General features: G+C 36.8%; 1 protein-coding gene across 6 annotated transcripts in view; it reads left to right on the top strand.

Annotated features, from left to right (window-relative positions):
- Positions 1 to 18,133, top strand: part of adgrb2 (adhesion G protein-coupled receptor B2) — a 367,628-nt gene that overhangs the window by 167,567 nt on the left and 181,928 nt on the right. For 4 of the 6 annotated variants that reach the window (XM_038279176.1, XM_038279175.1, XM_038279172.1 and 1 more), the window contains exon 5: positions 10,469 to 10,630. The exons of the other annotated variants lie outside the window; for them this stretch is intronic. In XM_038279176.1, the coding sequence (XP_038135104.1) occupies positions 10,469 to 10,630 (162 nt within the window). The remainder of the gene's footprint in view (positions 1 to 10,468; positions 10,631 to 18,133) is intronic. 6 annotated transcript variants of the gene reach the window in all.

Raw genomic sequence — 18,133 nt, 5'->3', positions numbered from 1 at the left:
GAGCCCATCCAAACCAGGTTTGATGTTAAAGAGTGAAAATGGGTTATGTTTTCATGTGCCCATTACATGCATGGTCTGCTTGTATCTAATTACGTACCGAGAGCAGGCAACAATTCAAGTATTAGTACTCTGTGGAAAAAAAATAAAATAAAATAAAAAACAAGGGAAAAAAAGCAAACAAACAAACACAAACTAATAAAACCTAACAATCTGAACCAACCTTACCTAGACCTGTGAGTCATACATCAGAACTTAACCTGGCCCGAATTTCAAATTAGTTCAGGCATAAAGTCTAAACTCAATTAGCATGTGTCAGGTATCTTTCCTCTGTCTCTACCCCTGTAGGGTTTTTAGGCTAAAATATTCTAAGTAAAATTGTACACTTTAGAATTTGATGCAAGAGAACAACTTTAGATCTGGAAACGTTTTTTTTAGACATGTTATGGATTCACCTAACACTCTGACTAGTTAGAGCTACAGTCTTAGATGTGGAATTCTTATTATTTTTCAAAGCTTTCAAACATTTTATTGAGGTGTTACAGAAATAAAGTTAGGATTTATTTAATGCTTATTCATTCATTGTTTTTTTTGTTTTTTTTAGAAAATATGTAAAGATATAATCATGTGTCCCTTTTGACTACTTTGTGTTAAATGGCAGTTTGTGCTGCAGTAATTATTTTAAAACATTGAGTCCAAGTTAAGTCTTAAATTGGTATGTTTTCTAATCCTGTGAACGTTTTATTTTGCTAATACATGTTTTCTGGTGTTTTTTTTTTTTTTTTTTTTTTTTGTTTTGTTTGTTTTTAAGTGGATTTTAGCATATTTACATAAGACTTGAGATTGAGCATTTACTAATCCTGTCCCCCTCACTATAAATAGCGAAGGGGAAATTTCCATGTCAGAGCACATACCAGTCTTGTCTTTATGCAAATGGGACAGGCTAATTTGTATTTATAATCATCTCATTTTCAAATTTGTGCCAATAGTAATATCCTTTGCTGCTCCTTTAATGGGATATTGGTTGGTGTGTTATGTTTTGTTTGTTATTTCATATTGCCCTCTTTTCTTCTGATGTTTTCCTTAGATGGTGCTAGGGTTTTCCTAGCACTCAAGGGAGTGCAAGAACGGAGTAGCACAAAATCTTGGTAACTGGAATTAGTTGAATGTTCTAAGAAGCATTTAGTTGATTTCAGTTTATGATACAGTATTAGAATGACTACATCTGATTTTCTTTGTGCTGCTCACAACAAAATACCCAAGAAAAAATAATAGACATGTATACAGTAAATAAAGATTGAAACCAACCATTAATGTAGATAATTACATGTTGGCTTAGCCCTTCCCCTCCATTTTGCAAGTTCATGTGGGGTGTCCTAATTCCTGTTAGAGCCAAGTGGAAAGGGTAATGGTAGGGCTATATATGTTAAAAATCTGATTTTGTTTAAGGAGCAGACATCAAATGGAAGCATATGACAAATTTCCATGTTAAAATCAGCTAGACAACTAGTTTATGGCAATTATTCACTAACACAAACAATCAGCAACGTTAATTTGTGTAACTCATCTAAACTACTGTTTGGGTAACGTCCTACTCTTGATCATACTTGCTTGAAGTGTATGACAACACAGAAAAATGTTATGGAGAAGAAGAAGGCAGGGCCACACACTGAGTAACACAGTGATTATTATGGTAAATGGTAAGTGGCATGTACTTATATAGCACCTTTATTCAAGTGAGGAGACTTGACCAAAGCACTTTACACTACATTCATTCACCCATTCACACACACACTCACACACTGATGGTGGCAAGCTACATTGTAGCCACAGCTGCCCTGGGGCTTACTGACAAAAGCGGGTCTGCCGTACACTGGCGCCACCGGGCCCTCTGACCACCATCAGTAGACAATGCAGGTGAAGTGTCTTGCCCAAGGACACAACGACGCTGAAAGTCGGAATCGGGGCTTGAACCGTCAATCCTTCGATTTAAGGGCAAACTCCTACATCCAACGCCACTGTCGCCCCATGTTTGTATTATTGCACAAACATTCTCCATTTTGTCCTTAATACCATAATGTGATCTACCAAGTTTCCCAGCCGATGAAGACTTCTCCTTCTTCTTACATTCCTCAGTTTAATGGCAGATAAACAAAGGAATGTTGTGTCTACTTATGGAAAAGCCATGAAAGCTGTTCCAATTTATATTTATCTTTCATCCCTTATGCTGATGAAGGTTCTCAGTCATCCAGGTCATAGTCATTCCGTAAACATTTAGAAAATATCCACGTTTAAGGGCAGAAAAGACGTTTTTGAGGACCAGAATGTTCACATTCTGGATAAAGAAAATAGGTGGTTTGAGAGGGGCGTGAAGGAAGCCATCTATGTTAAGAGAGAAAAACCAAGTTTAGACAGAGGTGGTGGACTCAGATTCCAGCTTCCAAAAACATACAATTCAATCATAGACATGATCCCTTCCAGATATCACCAAACCCCCCACCCCATCACAGAGAAACGAGGACCTACCCGCTCCAGCCGGTGAACAATACTTTCTTAACGACCGACTCTTAACAATCATAGACAGGTTTCAGGTATTACAGGAGACAATCCTCCCCTTAACGGCAATCCCCCCCCCCTAAACGACCGACCCTCAGAATCATAGACAGGTTTCAGATATTACAGGCTAACGATGGAACCAAACGACCCATTAATCGGTTACCATTTGCATGTTTCCAAGTGATACAAGGCTTTGTCTATATAAGACTCAAACGCACTGCAGATCCAGACATTCCTTCCTGGAGAGGTGGCGAAACGTCTTCAAATCTTGGAAACCAAGTCCAGTGGATATTACCCCTTACAGCTCAATTTTCTTAACAAGGTGATAAGGCACTAGGGCCCCACAAGAACATTTTAATTAGGCCTAAATTAAGCAATTTAAGCCAATTTTATTTTGGCTTGTGAGGCTTATTCAGCCTTTATACTAAATAACCATTGCCTATTACTCATATACACTCCTTCTTGAGAGGGAGTGGGTGCTTCCCTGTGTTGTGCAAAGTCTGAACATGGTAAAAAAAAAAAATGGATGGATAGCATAGTGGGCTAATAATACTGCTGTTGGTATCTTATCCATCTATCCATCCTATTTTCTTCACGCTTTATCTGAGCTGCGGTCATATGAGGTGCTGGTGCCTATCTCCAGCTTTCTATGGGCTGGAGGTGTGGATGTTAGTATCTTATTCAAGATTTTAAGTCAGCATCCAATTAAGATGTTATTTCATTTTTTAGAGGACTATGAGGTGCTTTAGATCATATATAGCACATGCAAACACTCTAGAAAGAAAATCTGTGAGAACCTAAAACTAAGTCAGGATAAACATTTATTAAGAGTTCATATAGTGATGGGGAATGCATACAGGACGACTGTTGGTAGGTCTGAAGAAGCAGATCAGGGCAGAAAAAGACTGATGCAGACTTAAAGCTAGCAGATGGTTACTGACAGGCTTGAAGCAACATTTAAGCAAATGGACGCAAGGTGAGCAAACTGGTGACAGGCAGAAACATTCCAGAGCATTAATAAAAAAAACATCTGAGAAGATTTATGAAAAACCACTATAAATTCATCAATCCAGAACTGGATTATTCTATCCTAAACAAAGATTATTTAAAGGGGCCATTTATTAAGAAGTTTGAGGGGTTTTAATTCTGTAAGGTGTGTATTGGTGTTGGGCTTCAGTTAAGATCTCACCACCATCCTTCTATATTCATATAAAATTTGAAAGGGGCCAAAACCAGGGACTAACCTGCAGCACAGTCAGTAAATGTTCCTGCTAGAGTAACTTTTTAACCTGTTGTGCAAAGACATTTGGAAACTATGCTTAATAAAGGCAAATTATGAATGTAAGTAATGCTGCATCCACATACTGTATACAAGCATATCTACAGGTCATACCCTCACAAGAAAAGTGTGTCTAACTAATTTTTTTCTCTCTTAAAAGTTAATTAAACATTAATTTAAGGGAACATTTTAGGGAGGTTTGTAAAAATGAAAGAATAGGTTTTGATCCCTTTAAAAACAAAGAGTGACTTTAGCACAGCAGGTGCTTTAGTGGCCTTTAGCATTAGGAACTTGGAAGCTTAAATCAAGCAAGCAAATCCATACTACTAGACTGGTCAGGCATGGACTTTATTATCCTACTGTATTATCCTACATTTCTGTTTATTTACAATGAGGTTTAAGATTTATTATTTTCATCTTTAAAAAAAAAAAAAAAAAGGTTCACAGGGACAGCTTGCTCAGTCCATGCATGTACAACCACTCTTTGCAAGCAAGTGCAAATTAAACCTATGCACTCTGGGCAGATTTTGTTGCTGTTATTCACCCATAATGTTTTCCAAATGTTATAACCAAGTAATCCATTTTTTTTTGTTCCAAAACCTGAGTCAATAATTGAGTCAATAATTGATAATACCCCTCTACTAATTGTTCATTGCGAGTAAGTACTGGCGATTGCCTGTAAGAGTGTAAACACATCAAGGAAAGTAGTTTGGACAAAAAGCCAATGAAGTGGAAAATACACATTTCTTTTTCTCTTAGCTTTTCATTGAGGAAAAAAAATCTTCCAAATTAATGGGTTGCTGATAATAAGTTTTAAGTAATAGTCACTCTTGAATAAGGAAACTCAGCAGTAATTGGTTTTGTAAATTAGTTTTTTGTGTGATTGAGTATAGGGTTTACATGGCCCAAAGCATGAAAGCAGGGTAGTTCTTCAGCTCACATTGTGTTAAGCTACAGCTCATTTACTGTAGATCCAGTGGCATTTAAGACATTGAGGGCGCCGATGGCGTATCATGACTACGGTCTGTATGGGTCATTGCACAGTTAAATGGTGTAACGCTACACTTCTAGTAATCATTCCAGCAATGGCACAAGAGTGCAGCCAAGAATGCAACAATGAAGAATGCAACAATTAATGCAATAATTACAGATTCATGATAGCATGTAAAGTGATACACAGATGCACTGACGTCTTGAAATTTTAAATATCTTTTGAAAATCTTTTCAATAAAAACACACATTTTGGTGATATGATTTATGTGTGAATGATGGTCGTAAATGTAGATAGCTTTAGGGAGAAAAATATATGTTTGCATTTTTCTAAGATGCAAATAAGGTTGCATATTTTGCAGCTGTTGGGATTTTACCACCTCTCTGTTGAAACTCAATTGCTTGGTTGTTTAGTCTCTAACAAATTTTCTTTTTTCCTGGAAATATACAATGTTTTGTTACCCTAATACACATACTCAAGTGTCAATATGAAAGTGGACTTCACTTCATTGACCTGCCGTATTCTCCCCACACTCTAATTATCCTTCATTTTATCCCCCTTATTCACATTTGTTTATTTGTTTTAGTTTTAGTTAAGTCTGTGGTTCATGTCCCTGCTCTCGGGAGCCGGACTGTAGAGAGGGTGTTAGTGTTTGTTTCGTTTTCCCGATCTTGTCCAGGCTCTTCTCCGAGGAGCCACCAGGGTTATGGCTTGGTGTGCTAGGAAAGCTTGGGTCCCAGCTTTTCTCAGTGGAGCCAGTTTAAGGTTCTGCAGTTCTCCTGTTACCATGTCTTGTCTCTGTTCCTCTCAAACACTGGGCCCGCCCATCTCCATCTGATTCCTACAGTAGATCCCTGGATCTGTTTGTTCCTGTTTGGATCAAAACCCCTGGTCAGGCTACGGACCCCTTGATATCCGAATAGGACCATCAATAAATTATAAATCAACTACAAAGTTAATTTAGCTCTTTGTATGAGGATGGGTTTTTTCTTAAGTGTTTATTTCTGGTAGCAATGATATTTAAGCCTTAAAGTTAATAACAAATAAACATCTTCCCTTAAAAAACAGATATAGTGTAAACCCAATGATTTCTTTTCATTTTTAAGGGAGAAATGTTACTGTGCTTGATCCGATGTCACATTTGCCTAAACCAAACCTATGAAGAATTTATAAGGTATTGCTGAGATGAAATTCAGAACCACTTGACTTATCAATGCAGAACAGTTGACTCTTACACTAAAGCAACCAGGGCTTCTATAACTCCTTCCTGAACCCAGAACCTTCTTTATGCCATACCAAATGTATGCAGTAATTCAAGTAGTGTAATAGGAGTTCCAACCAAATAATGTGTGCATGTAAATGTCATTTAGGAGGTCTGATATGTCTTACCTTTCAAAGTGTTCATTGATTTTTGAATAGCATTTGTAAGAAAAACTGGAAAAATTATACAGACTTTAATATTTTTCAGCCATATTTCACAATTAGATTTTTAAATCTCTGTAATAACTCTTCTCAAAATGTGGTTAATTCATAGCATTTGTTTTTTCCCTTGATCTTATATATTTGATTAAAATGTTTAAATAAATTGTAGTAACATTGAAGGCACAGATTTGTTTTGTTATAATATTAAGATAAGATTTGGTTTAGTATTCATTGCAATGTGTATTTTTTATCTAATTTGAAATGGAGAAGGCTGGCATTGGTGTCTTTGAATTATTGTCCTGCTGCATTACCTAAGTTCTTTTGATCATTTGAACCTAATTTAAGATATTGATGGTGGGACAAATCATGTTCTGCAGATTATTTATTAAATTATCCTGATCCTGAAAAAGCAATCCAGCCAACGCCATCACACTGGTGCCAAATCAAATCAATGCTATTTAATGCTAATTAAATGTACAAGATTAAAATGCTTTTTCCACCTTTAATTTAAAACAAATTGAAGATTTGTATCAAAAATACTATTATTATAATTAAAATAAGTGCAAAAATTATCAGCAACAAATCAAGTAAAGATAGATATGTAAAAATAAGAAACAGGAGATGACAAAAATATGGCAGGAAGTATTGTGTATATGTATTCATTGACAGATGATGTACCTGTACCCTGGTGATTTTGTCTATAGGTATGATGTTCTTTTCTCCAAGTTCCAAGAGGATATGTTAGCCAGAAATTCCAAAATGATTTAATGATTTGATTTAATGATTTAGTTTCATTTGTCCATACACCATATTTGCAAAATTCATGGGGATCATCACATTGATTTTAGAAAATATGTAAAAGTTCTTTTGGTTATTTCTAAATCAATATGCCTCTAAAATAAGCAGCATTTTCAACATAGGTATAACTAAGGCTAGTTTAGCCTACAGTGCTTTGTAAGTTCTTTGAATGTCCAGGATGAATAGTCAGCGCTTTTGGCATGGTTTCCCACCATCCCACCTTTTCTATTTGTGGATAGTGCATTTTTCTGAAGATTGCCGGAGCCTCTAAGCCCAAAATGCTTTGTAACCCTTTATGAACTGATTATTGCAAATTTCATTGTTTTCATTTGGGGTGTTAAATTGTGTCATACATGCTGATTTATAAAATCTTGGAGCCTGCTTCATGTTGTCGGACATAAACTATGTCTTAATCATGCAAGTATTTCTGAGTATTGCAATTTAAATCCAGTGAAACCTTGTTTTAAAATTAGATTGAGTTGCTGAAAGAGTTAGGAGTGATTGTAAGACCATGTGGAATCTGATCTCACAAAAATGCTCCAATATATTTAAATGCCTGATGATGATATACCTTTGAACAATAGTTCAGAGGAATGCCATTGAGTTATATTAAACACAGTATGCTGGTACAAACTGCTCTAGTTAAAAAATGTTTCAAAATGAAGTTTGTGAAAAATATATATCTGAAATGCATAAGTAAGAAGGTCTCAAATGCTCCAAAGTTATCTGCAACTTTTACAGCATTAAGTATTTTTGTAAAGCAGCACATATACTGGTAACATTTTTTTTTCAGAATTTGAGGACATCTCACTATTTACCAGCTCAACATATCTCTAGTCTTTTTTTTTAATCCAGCCATCTTCCCTCTCTCCCGCTTTCTACAGCTGCTGCTCAGAGCGTTCCTTCACAGAGTGGCTTTAATTATTTATTGCAATGATTTATTCAGCTTTGCTCAACATAGAAGCTGCAATCTTCATCCTCCAGTTTCTAAGTTTCTCTTGCTTGCTACTCCAAACTCCTTTCCCATTCCACGTCTCTACATCCTGCTTTATTTCACTTTCACTCACTCATTTCAACTTCTCTTCAACCATGTTTTTTCTTGTTTCTTAGACCTCCTCTTATCCAAGGTCCTTTTCTCTAGATATCACTCTGAATATTTTAGAATGCTCTAATCTGTTCTCATGGCCTCAGTTTTTGATACTTGAATGTTTAAAACCTTGAGATCCATTTTGTTTTGCGTCTTGTAGCTTTTAATATCAGCTTAAATCTTGTCTTCTGTTCTTGTTGTAGTGATGTTGAGTATTTTAATGATTGTATCTTTTCCTTTTTGTTTTCTATTTTTTGGTCTTTTGAACTGTAATGCATAGTGCAAAGGTATTTAACCTCTTCATGCTTGTTTTACATTTTTCACAGTATAACCTCAACAATACTGTTTTAATAATAAAATGTAAAACATACAAGAAAACGACAGCGAGTCCCACTCAAAGTCTCAACCAGCTGATCAACAAAGAGAGTATAGTACAGAGTGAATAATAAAGGTGAGAACAGAACAGACACCAGAGGCTGCAAACACATGCTGTGTCTGTCAGGGCAGCCATGCAGAAGCATATCGGTTGGTCTGTTTATTGGTTTGTTAGCAGGATAACTTGAAAGGTAATCAATGAATGAATTTTAAGGAAATTATTAACAGAGGTGCGCCTCATGCCACGGAACAACTCAATAAAATTTGGAAAGAATGTGCTAGTTTTAGTTATGGGTGTAAGTCCCACTATAGGGCAAATTTTGCTGCTTGGCAGAGATCTGTAACCTTGCACTGCAAGCTGGATTTACCCAAGATCTACGTTTTCAGTCTCACAACAAATTCATCTTGAAACACTCCCGCTAAACAATCACAACAACTAGCGAGTTGGAGCAATGACATGCCAGCAGTGTTTTTTGGGGAGGGACATATACGTAGGAATGACGACAGTCAGAAGGGCTCTGCCAGGGCATTAAAAACAAGGCTATGCTGGAGGCTCCCCAATTGATACCACAATTGACTTGGTTTTATCTGAAAAAAACAACAATTTCTTGTCTAAAAAAGGAGCAAAGAGAAGCACTTTGTGCATTTGTAGATGTGTAATGTCTTGATTCCCTGCTACAGTACGACTGGCTTAAAGCGTATGATGGAAGACAGGTACTAGCTTGCACTTCACCAAATCAGCTCAAAGTAATGTACTAAAATGTTGTACTAAATGAACTCAACTCAGTTCTACACATATCAATTTGACTACTGCCAGGTTAAGAGATCTGTACTCTATGAGTGCTTTTCCAGTTATGTAGAGTTATAAAAAAAAAGTTATCCTAATTAGACTTGAATAGATGTTAATGTGATAAAGTAAATAAAATGTCCTTCACCCTCACCCAAAATGACTTGAGCAATTTTCTTTCTTTTGCATGCAAAGTTTTCTGTATGGTAAATATGTAAAAACTAATACTACAACATTTAAAAGTTACCACCACCACGGAGTTACTTGGTGGTTGCAAGACTATGCCATATAAAGTTTTTTTTTCAGTAGCTTCATGAAGTGTAAGATTTGTTTTTTGTTGCATTGTGGTAAGTATGAGATGATTCTTAAGGGAAAATCAGCTAAATTTGGGACCGCGGTGGAAACTTACAGATATATGACCGGATTGCGGCCCTTTCTCAATTTCTTAAGAACGTTGATAACAATATTTGAAAAACTATTTTCCTCCCATCTCTGAACTATGCTTTTGGCATACAGTATCAACATCACATTAAGTCACAGTCTAACACATTGAAGCTTTATGGTTGTTACATATCAACAAACAAAAATTTCAGTTGGTGTCATCACTTCTGCATAGCTTTTCACTCAATACTATAACCACGTTGTGTGTAAATTTGTCACACTGTCAGCTTAAAATTTCTCAGAGTTTTTTTTTTTTCTACTAATTTATTCTGCTCATGTTAACTTCATAAGTAGAGTTAATATGACAGTCCAAAAAATAAAGAAAAAATATGGGGGTAGGTTCATTCCAGAGATGCATTTTAATGCTTTCAAGACTGAATGTTCTCATTAGTTTAGAGGTAAATTCCCCATCTATTTCATTGTCCTTATTAGAGCAAGAGTTCTGCATGACTTTAAATACCATTTCCCATCCCTAGTTTTCATTTATTTCATGTAATGACCTGAAGTACAGCCTCACACTTGCTGTGCCTTTTACTTTTTAATTTAAGCATAGCCTGGAGGTGAAAAAGCCACTTCAATGCAATATATTTAAGGAATGCTCATAAAATCTCTTATTTCTCTAACTCTCCAACCCTTTACCTGCCCTTGAATGCTCTATCCGTTTGTCCCTCCTTTCCTCCCTCATTCCTCATTCCCATCCCCATGTTTGTATGTCATGTTTATGGGTGTTCACAGTGCATGGGCAGTGGGAGGAGTGGTCTTCATGGAGTCTGTGCTCTGTGACCTGTGGGCGGGGCTTCAGAACACGCATCAGGAAATGCATGGATGGAGGTGGGGTCAAACCTTGTGGACAGCCCGAGATTGATACCAAACCCTGCAACATAGCCGTTTGTCCTGGTTAGTACCATCCCCATTGACCTAATTCACCAAGCCTCTTTCTCTCCTTGTTGATAACTCATATTGTTTTCCTCCAGTTTTGTTCATGAATCATTTCATATGACCTGGTCACGAAATCTTAAATTTGCAAACATTTGCAATTATACCTTGTTTTGTTCCGCCGATCTCCTTTTGACTAAATTTTCCTGTGCATTGTTAATTTTTTATTTAAAAAAATACTTTCAGATTTCTTATTTGACATTATCCATTGTTTCTTATTTTATATGGCTTTTTTTTCACATAAAATTGGGATTTTACTACTCTATTTATTACTACTTAACAACACCAATTAGCAAGTCAACATAACCATTAGAGTAGATATTGAATTGAAGTATGAAAAGATAATTACATTTTTCAATATCACTTCAGTTTGCTCAATTTTAAAATGATAAAATAATTTGTAGATTATTTTACCTTCCCACTTCTTTAAATGTGAGACTTTCCTTACGGAAAATGTGTCTTTAGATGATATAGGAAAGACCACATTATGTTGTTTTAACTTGCAAGCTTCTACCAGGTTATTTCACCACATTTGAGTTAAATGCACACCTTTGGGTGTATTTGAAGGCATGCTTCTTTCGTATGCGAGATCATGGAAAAATCTAAATAAATCTGCCAAGTTATCAAGAGGACATCTGTGGGCAAGTGTACTATCCTTGAGTGATTTGCTACTTTCTCAGTTAAGTTCAACCCAGCTTCTGCTACTAATATAACAGCATGTGTTTCTCCAAGCTAACAACTAAGGTTGGCGAAAGGTTATGGCTAAACCTGCTGGACGCACAGAGAACTGATTCATACTGAGCTTTGATAGCAAAGGTTCACTCACTCACCTTCTGTACAACCCAGGCTGTGACTGAATCAAGATCCACTTCCACACAGAATATCGCAATTTCATTGAAATAATGTACCAATTTACTGAGATAGGATAGCCATGATCTCTAATAGATGTAATCTGGATTTTTGTTTTCATAACTATTAGGTCTTTTATTTAAAAAGTCTCAATACTCATATACTGTATGTAAACTTGAAGTGTTTTTCCCTAATTCCTTTTTGAATGAAGCCCTTTTCTAAGGAAGTATGTGTGTTACTGCAGGAGGTACTTATTCCCTTCACCACATAGATGCAATCAGAAGAAGTAGAAAGAAACAGCATCAGTAACAAGGTTGTACCCTGGCTTTGGGACAAATTCCTTCTAATAGTTCAGTTTCCTGAAACATTGTGATTCTGAATCGGAATGCAGGCTTTAAAGCATGAATTGCTGTATAATGGGCAAATGTATATAATGTCTTTCACTAGTGAAATAAGTTACTGAATTTGACGAATGTTTCAATAATATTCTAAATAATATAATTTGACTGTAATAGTTTGAACTGATTTTGCCTGCCAAGGTCCCAAACTGACAAACAATAAATGAGGCTTTCTGACACACATATGAACTTTTATATAAGCAAAAAAAACACATCTTTCTTTATTTCCCAAGAGTATGCAACAATAATCTGGTTTTCCTTTCCATCTGATTTGACTCGATTACACAACTACTAAAGTAGGACACATAGTATAAAAAAGACATGCTGCTTTAGTTTAAGCTTATTGCATGTCTAAGGCTAATCATCGCTTATCAAAATGATACACTGAAAAAGTTTAATTAAAATTATGTAGGATTCTTGCCCAGGTTTTTATGCTTGTAAGCCAAGAATGCAGCAAAATGCCAATCTTCCTACGATCTACCCGCCTCCTTATACTTACCAGTTTCATCATTATCAATTCTTCTGAGATTTAATCCTAATTTTGAAAATTACCCCACTTCCAAAAAAGCTTACTTTTTGTACTCTTCCTTGCTGGCTTGGCTAAAATGTCTGGCCCCTTGGATAATAAGTCTCTTCTCTTAGATACCCATTAGCTCTATTTCTCAAATACTATTTTAGCTCTTTCTTATTCTTTTCTTGCCACAGCCCGTATTGCCAGTTTCTTAGATTGTCCAGCTGAAATGTATTTCTATGCCTGGAGTGGAAAATAACTCACCGGTCAAGACATAGTTAAGTCTTAATTGCAAAATTCTGAGGCATGCCCTCAGTAACATCCCAGATATGTGTTAATATCAAAATGTAAGACCAAAGGGTTGTCTTATTTTTGACCTTTATTTTATTGCAGATTATTCTCATGTGTTCATATTAGATTTTTTTATACATAACGCAATTATAAAAAGATTACCATCACAAAAGAATATTCATTTCATGGATTTAAATTACTTTGGTATTCTGTGTTGTCAGACAAATGGATTCGGAGTTGGAATAGAGTTTTTAATGGATATACAGATATTAAAAACATCACACAGCTTAAGAAAAGCGATGTCTTCTTTCTGACTAATAGCCTTTTATTTTTCCTGAATTGATTTCAGTCCGAGTGAGTGTGTTTGCTGGGTTTTGTAATCGCCTAAAGCCGTAGAAATGATCACAGTGTAAGTGCTTCTTATTTGGTAAGATTAATGCTAAGGAGACCCTGTCATTTTCCACTCTTCCATGAGTGCAGCTGCAGCCTGAATCTATGATGTAGCCTTATTTAAATTTTTCCTCGTAACATTCCAGGCTAAAGTTTTTGTGTTTTTTTTCTTTCATGTTATTTAATGCAGAGGTTTTATAAGGTCACTTTCATGAAACAAAACTGTCACCGATGGCGCTAAAAAAAACAAGCGATAAAGTCTTTTTCAAAATAGGAAAGCAGTGGGTAATGCCTTAATTTAAAGTTGGTCCTGCGGCTTATTTTTGCCACACAGTTTTCTCAACAGTTGATGTAAAGTGAAGTTTGGTAGGAAGCCTGTGCGCTTCCTTGCATTGCCTTAGGGTAGTTTATTTATTTGTGTTTATGTCACAACAGCTTGCATTTGGGAGAGTAAAGGCGGTTGTCCTTTGATATGCTGAATATCAGAACAGTCCTTCAGCATAGCTGACCACAAAATTGAAACTTTGATTGTTAGAGCTCATATGCCCAAAACTGTACATCACTATTTGATGTTAACTATGAAGTTCAAGTAAAAGACTAAATCTATTTATAGCTGTTTGACTGACATGGTGAATCCACTTGCAGACCTGGAACTGGAGCAGTCTTAGCTAAAAGAGAACTAAACATCACTGAACAGAGAGGAATGCCTGCAGTTTCCCCTTCTAAGCATAAGCTTCATTCAAAAGAGGTTATAGATAATGATTCAAATCGCCAAAAACAACACCCATACAACAGAACAAACCCAAATGATCCAGATAGATGACATTTGGATCACTGAATCGACTTAAGCTGCTTTCCCACTGAAATAAGCTAACAACCGACATTTGGTTCCTTTCCCAAAGAGCTGGGTCTGACTCCCGCTGGAAAGATGCATATAGCCTCTATTCCCTACTGCTGCGTGTCTGGTGATGCCATCACACTGTGTTAGTAATAATGATGTTATCGGGGCTACAGAAATCAGGAAAATAAACAATGGAGGGCAATATGGAAGGGAGCAAGGGCATAGTCAGTGTGCTTTATTGATTTGCTCTTTTGCCCGTCCGGATCTGTCTGAATTCAAGCAGAATTTTTTTGGCTTGGTGAAGCCATGTTGTGACTTAAATACCTTGTACGCAAGGGTATCACACAAATTTGTGGGTGGACCTTGGTCTGGTGTTCCTACTTTATGCCGACAGAGCAGAGCCACTTAAAGGCCATTTTGCCGATTGGTTTGATGCCGGTTGGCGAGCTGTTCCCATTGCCACTAAAAAATATTCTTACCGGGTTTCATTAAGTTTTTTGACCAGTAGAAAATGGGTAAAAGATTCCTGGATAAGCGGAGAGAGGGTTTCATTGAAAACTGAGGGAAAGTCTAGTTGCTTTTGATTTAAATCTGTTTTGTGGTCACCATGACCCAGATGACTGAAAATCCGCACAGGCAACATGACTAAGGATTTTGAAAGGCATAACTGAAAAAGTGGGTTTATTAGTTGGATATTTGATATTCCCACTTTGCAAGATTACAGGGTTGTTTCTTGAAATAGACCTGATGTATGCAACCTGTTATTTGGCAGAGTTAGAACCAAAAACTCTTATGAAACAAAAATGAATTCCTTTTTAGTTTGAGAGTCTGTATAGAGCAAAATAGGAGACAAATTTGATATATGTGGGAGTGATTTAGGGCTTTTTAAATACAACACAATTTATTGCTCGTGTTTAATTCGGAAGGCTGACATGGCCCCTTTCTTTTTATTCTGTATTTCTTTCAAGCATGGTGAATGATTTATAAATTGTGAAGTTATATTTGGTTTGACCAACTTCATTTATGGTGGTCCTTAATAACAGTGTAGCCACTCTTGAGTTCTCTCTGCACATCTTTGGTGAACACTTTCTCAATTGTTCTTATCCCATGGCCCATGCCCAATCAGGAATCACATTTCTGGCTCAATTTTAAAAAAGCCAGTGAGTCTCATTTTCTCATCCTGCCTCTTACATGTAAATCTAGCTTTTAATGATTATTCTCCACAGGTTATGTCCAATACTTTTTACAGAAAATAAAAGTCATATACAACTTACATGTGCAACAAGTTAACATAGGAAAATATATTGTTTTCCAACACAAATAGAACTATGCTGGGATGAAACAGAGTACAAAGCAGTGACATGCTTTACAAACACACAAATGGAAGAAATAACAGTCTGTAAATGGAGGTTTTTGATTTATGTTCCTTTAAATGCATTTTGAAAAAAATGTCCAATCTTTAACACTGTCAGATTCACACTCTGACCATAGCAAACAATTCATTCAATACAGTTTGCCCTTGCTCTAAGCTATTTCAAAAAGTCTCACAAAGCAATAATTGCCAATCATCACCATCAGGGTTTGGTAATGCCTTCCCCTTTCAAAGAAATAACATATTTACAGAGGTGTGCTCTATCTGCCTCCTGAACTTAATGTTCTCAAAATGCCATCATAAACAAAAAAAAATATATTTTTGTAAATTACTGCATTTGTTCTGTAAACCTCAGTTTCTTATATTTTTTGTGGTCTCTTCTGCAGTACAGACAGAAGGCTTCACTAAAATACAAAAGTTAAAATGCACTGACCTCTAATGCTAGTGTGATATTTTAAATGAAACTTGCAAATTTTTCATTTGTGATTCAACATGATCAGGGTATTGAAAGTCAAAATTGAACGTTGACAAATTATTAGACATTGTTTGCATGTGTCCTCTCTCTTTTGTTCTTCTGTTTCTCCTTTTAAAGTACTCAACCAATACAATGTACAAAACAAAATGTATCAAAAGATCTGTTTACCTTGAATGACTTTTTCATAAATGCCTGCAGTATTAGCATTAAATTTGTCAGAAGTATGTACACTATATTGCCAAAAGTATTTGCTCACCTGCCTTGACTCACATATGAGCTTAAGTGACATCCCGTTCCTAATCCATAGGGTTCAATATGACGTCGGTCCACCCTTTGCAGCTAGAACAGCTTCAACTCTTCTGGGAAGGCTGTCCACAAGGTTTAGGAGTGTGTTTATGGGAATTTTTGACCATTCTTCCAGAAGCGCATTTGTGAGGTCGCACACTGATGTTGGACGAGAAGGCCTGGCTCTCAGTCTCCGCTCTAATTCATCCCAAAGGTGTTCTATCGGGTTGAGGTCAGGACTCTGTGCAGGCCAGTCAAGTTCATCCACACCAGACTCTGTCATCCATGTCTTTATGGACCTTGCTTTGTGCACTGGTGCACAGTCATGTTGGAAGAGGAAGGGGCCAGCTCCAAACTGTTCCCACAAAGTTGGGAGCATGGAATTGTCCAAAATGTCTTGGTATGCTGAAGCATTCAGAGTTCCTTTCACTGGAACTAAGGGGCCAAGCCCAGCTCCTGAAAAACAACCTCACACCATAATCCCCCCTCCACCAAACTTTACACTTGGCACAATGCAGTCAGACAAGTACCGTTCTCCTGGCAACCGCCAAACCCAGACCCGTCCATCAGATTGCCAGATGGAGAAGCGCGATTCGTCACTCCAGAGAACGCGTCTCCACTGCTCTAGAGTCCAGTGGCGGCGTGCTTTACACCACCGCATCCGACGCTTTGCATTGCACTTGGTGATGTATGGCTTGGATGCAGCTGCTCGACCATGGAAACCCATTCCATGAAGCTCTCTGCGCACTGTTCTTGAGCTAATCTGAAGGCCACATGAAGTTTGGAGGTCTGTAGTGATTGACTCTGCAGAAAGTTGGCGACCTCTTTGCACTATGCGCGTCAGCATCCGCTGACCCCGCTCCGTCAGTTTACGTGGCCTACCTCTTCGTGGCTGAGTTGCTGTCGTTCCCAAACACTTCCATTTTCTTATAATACAGCTGACAGTTGACTGTGGAATATTTAGGAGCGAGGAAATTTCACGACTGGATTTGTTGCACAGGTGGCATCCTATCACAGTTCCACGCTGGAATTCACTGAGCTCCTGAGAGCGACCCATTCTTTCACAAATGTTTGTAAAAACAGTCTGCATGCCTAGGTGCTTGAATTTATACACCTGTGGCCATGGAAGTGATTGGAACACCTGATTCCAATAATTTGGATGGGTGTGCAAATACTTTTGGCAATATAGTGTATAATACATGGAAAAAAATTAATGCAGGGGCTTCTGTGGTTTGCCTTAGGGAGTCCACTGTTGCAAGTCAATGTTTTCCTCTGTTTTCATGTTTGTAAATCATTAATTAATAAAATGTACTTAGCTTTACAGGTAAACTATGTTAATGAAGTCAGGATGTTATCAGTTTTTACAGGTTCTAATATTTTTTCAAGGTAAACAGAATGTTTAAAGTGGCATAACTTTTTTTTGCAAAGATTATAGTCATATCTTTAACTCACATGTCTTGCTTGATCTTTCATCAGGTCATATTTTTTGGAGATGGCCATTTTAAATGAAATAACAGCCAATTCGCCTTTTCAGTTGTATGGGTAAAAGCATAATAGAAAAACATAATTCTCTCCAGGTGTGGCAATTCCAAACCACATGGTTATTCAACAGCTGGTTAGGCAAGCTGGCTGTTAAGACAACAGGCACAGACATCTATTGAAGTTCATTTTGCAAAAAAAGTGGTACTTATAAGAAACTGGACCAAACACAGCATAGGATGTGGCCCATAATGAACATTTTTCTGTAATCATTACTGTCAAGATTGCAGCTGCAACAGAGCAATGTTTTCTTGATGCTCTTTATTACTTCCCGAAAGAGCTGTTATAAATTAAGATTTCAACATCTGGATGCAGTAAGAGCTTTTCTTTCTTTTTCATTTTTTATGTGTTTTTGCATCACATTCTTATTTATCTCATTTGCCATGTACACAGCGTAAATTAGTGATACTTGACAGGCTAATATCTTTGTAATCTGAGCAGATTTACAGAGATACAGTCTTGCCTAAACATACATCTAAAGGTTTAGGTCACAGTGAATGTAAAATATTGTAC

This window comes from Cyprinodon tularosa, unplaced genomic scaffold, assembly GCF_016077235.1.
Source record: "Cyprinodon tularosa strain WSP-4 unplaced genomic scaffold, ASM1607723v1 ctg149, whole genome shotgun sequence".
Classification (NCBI taxonomy): domain Eukaryota; kingdom Metazoa; phylum Chordata; class Actinopteri; order Cyprinodontiformes; family Cyprinodontidae; genus Cyprinodon; species Cyprinodon tularosa.
This window is presented reverse-complemented; position numbering and strand designations above follow the sequence as displayed.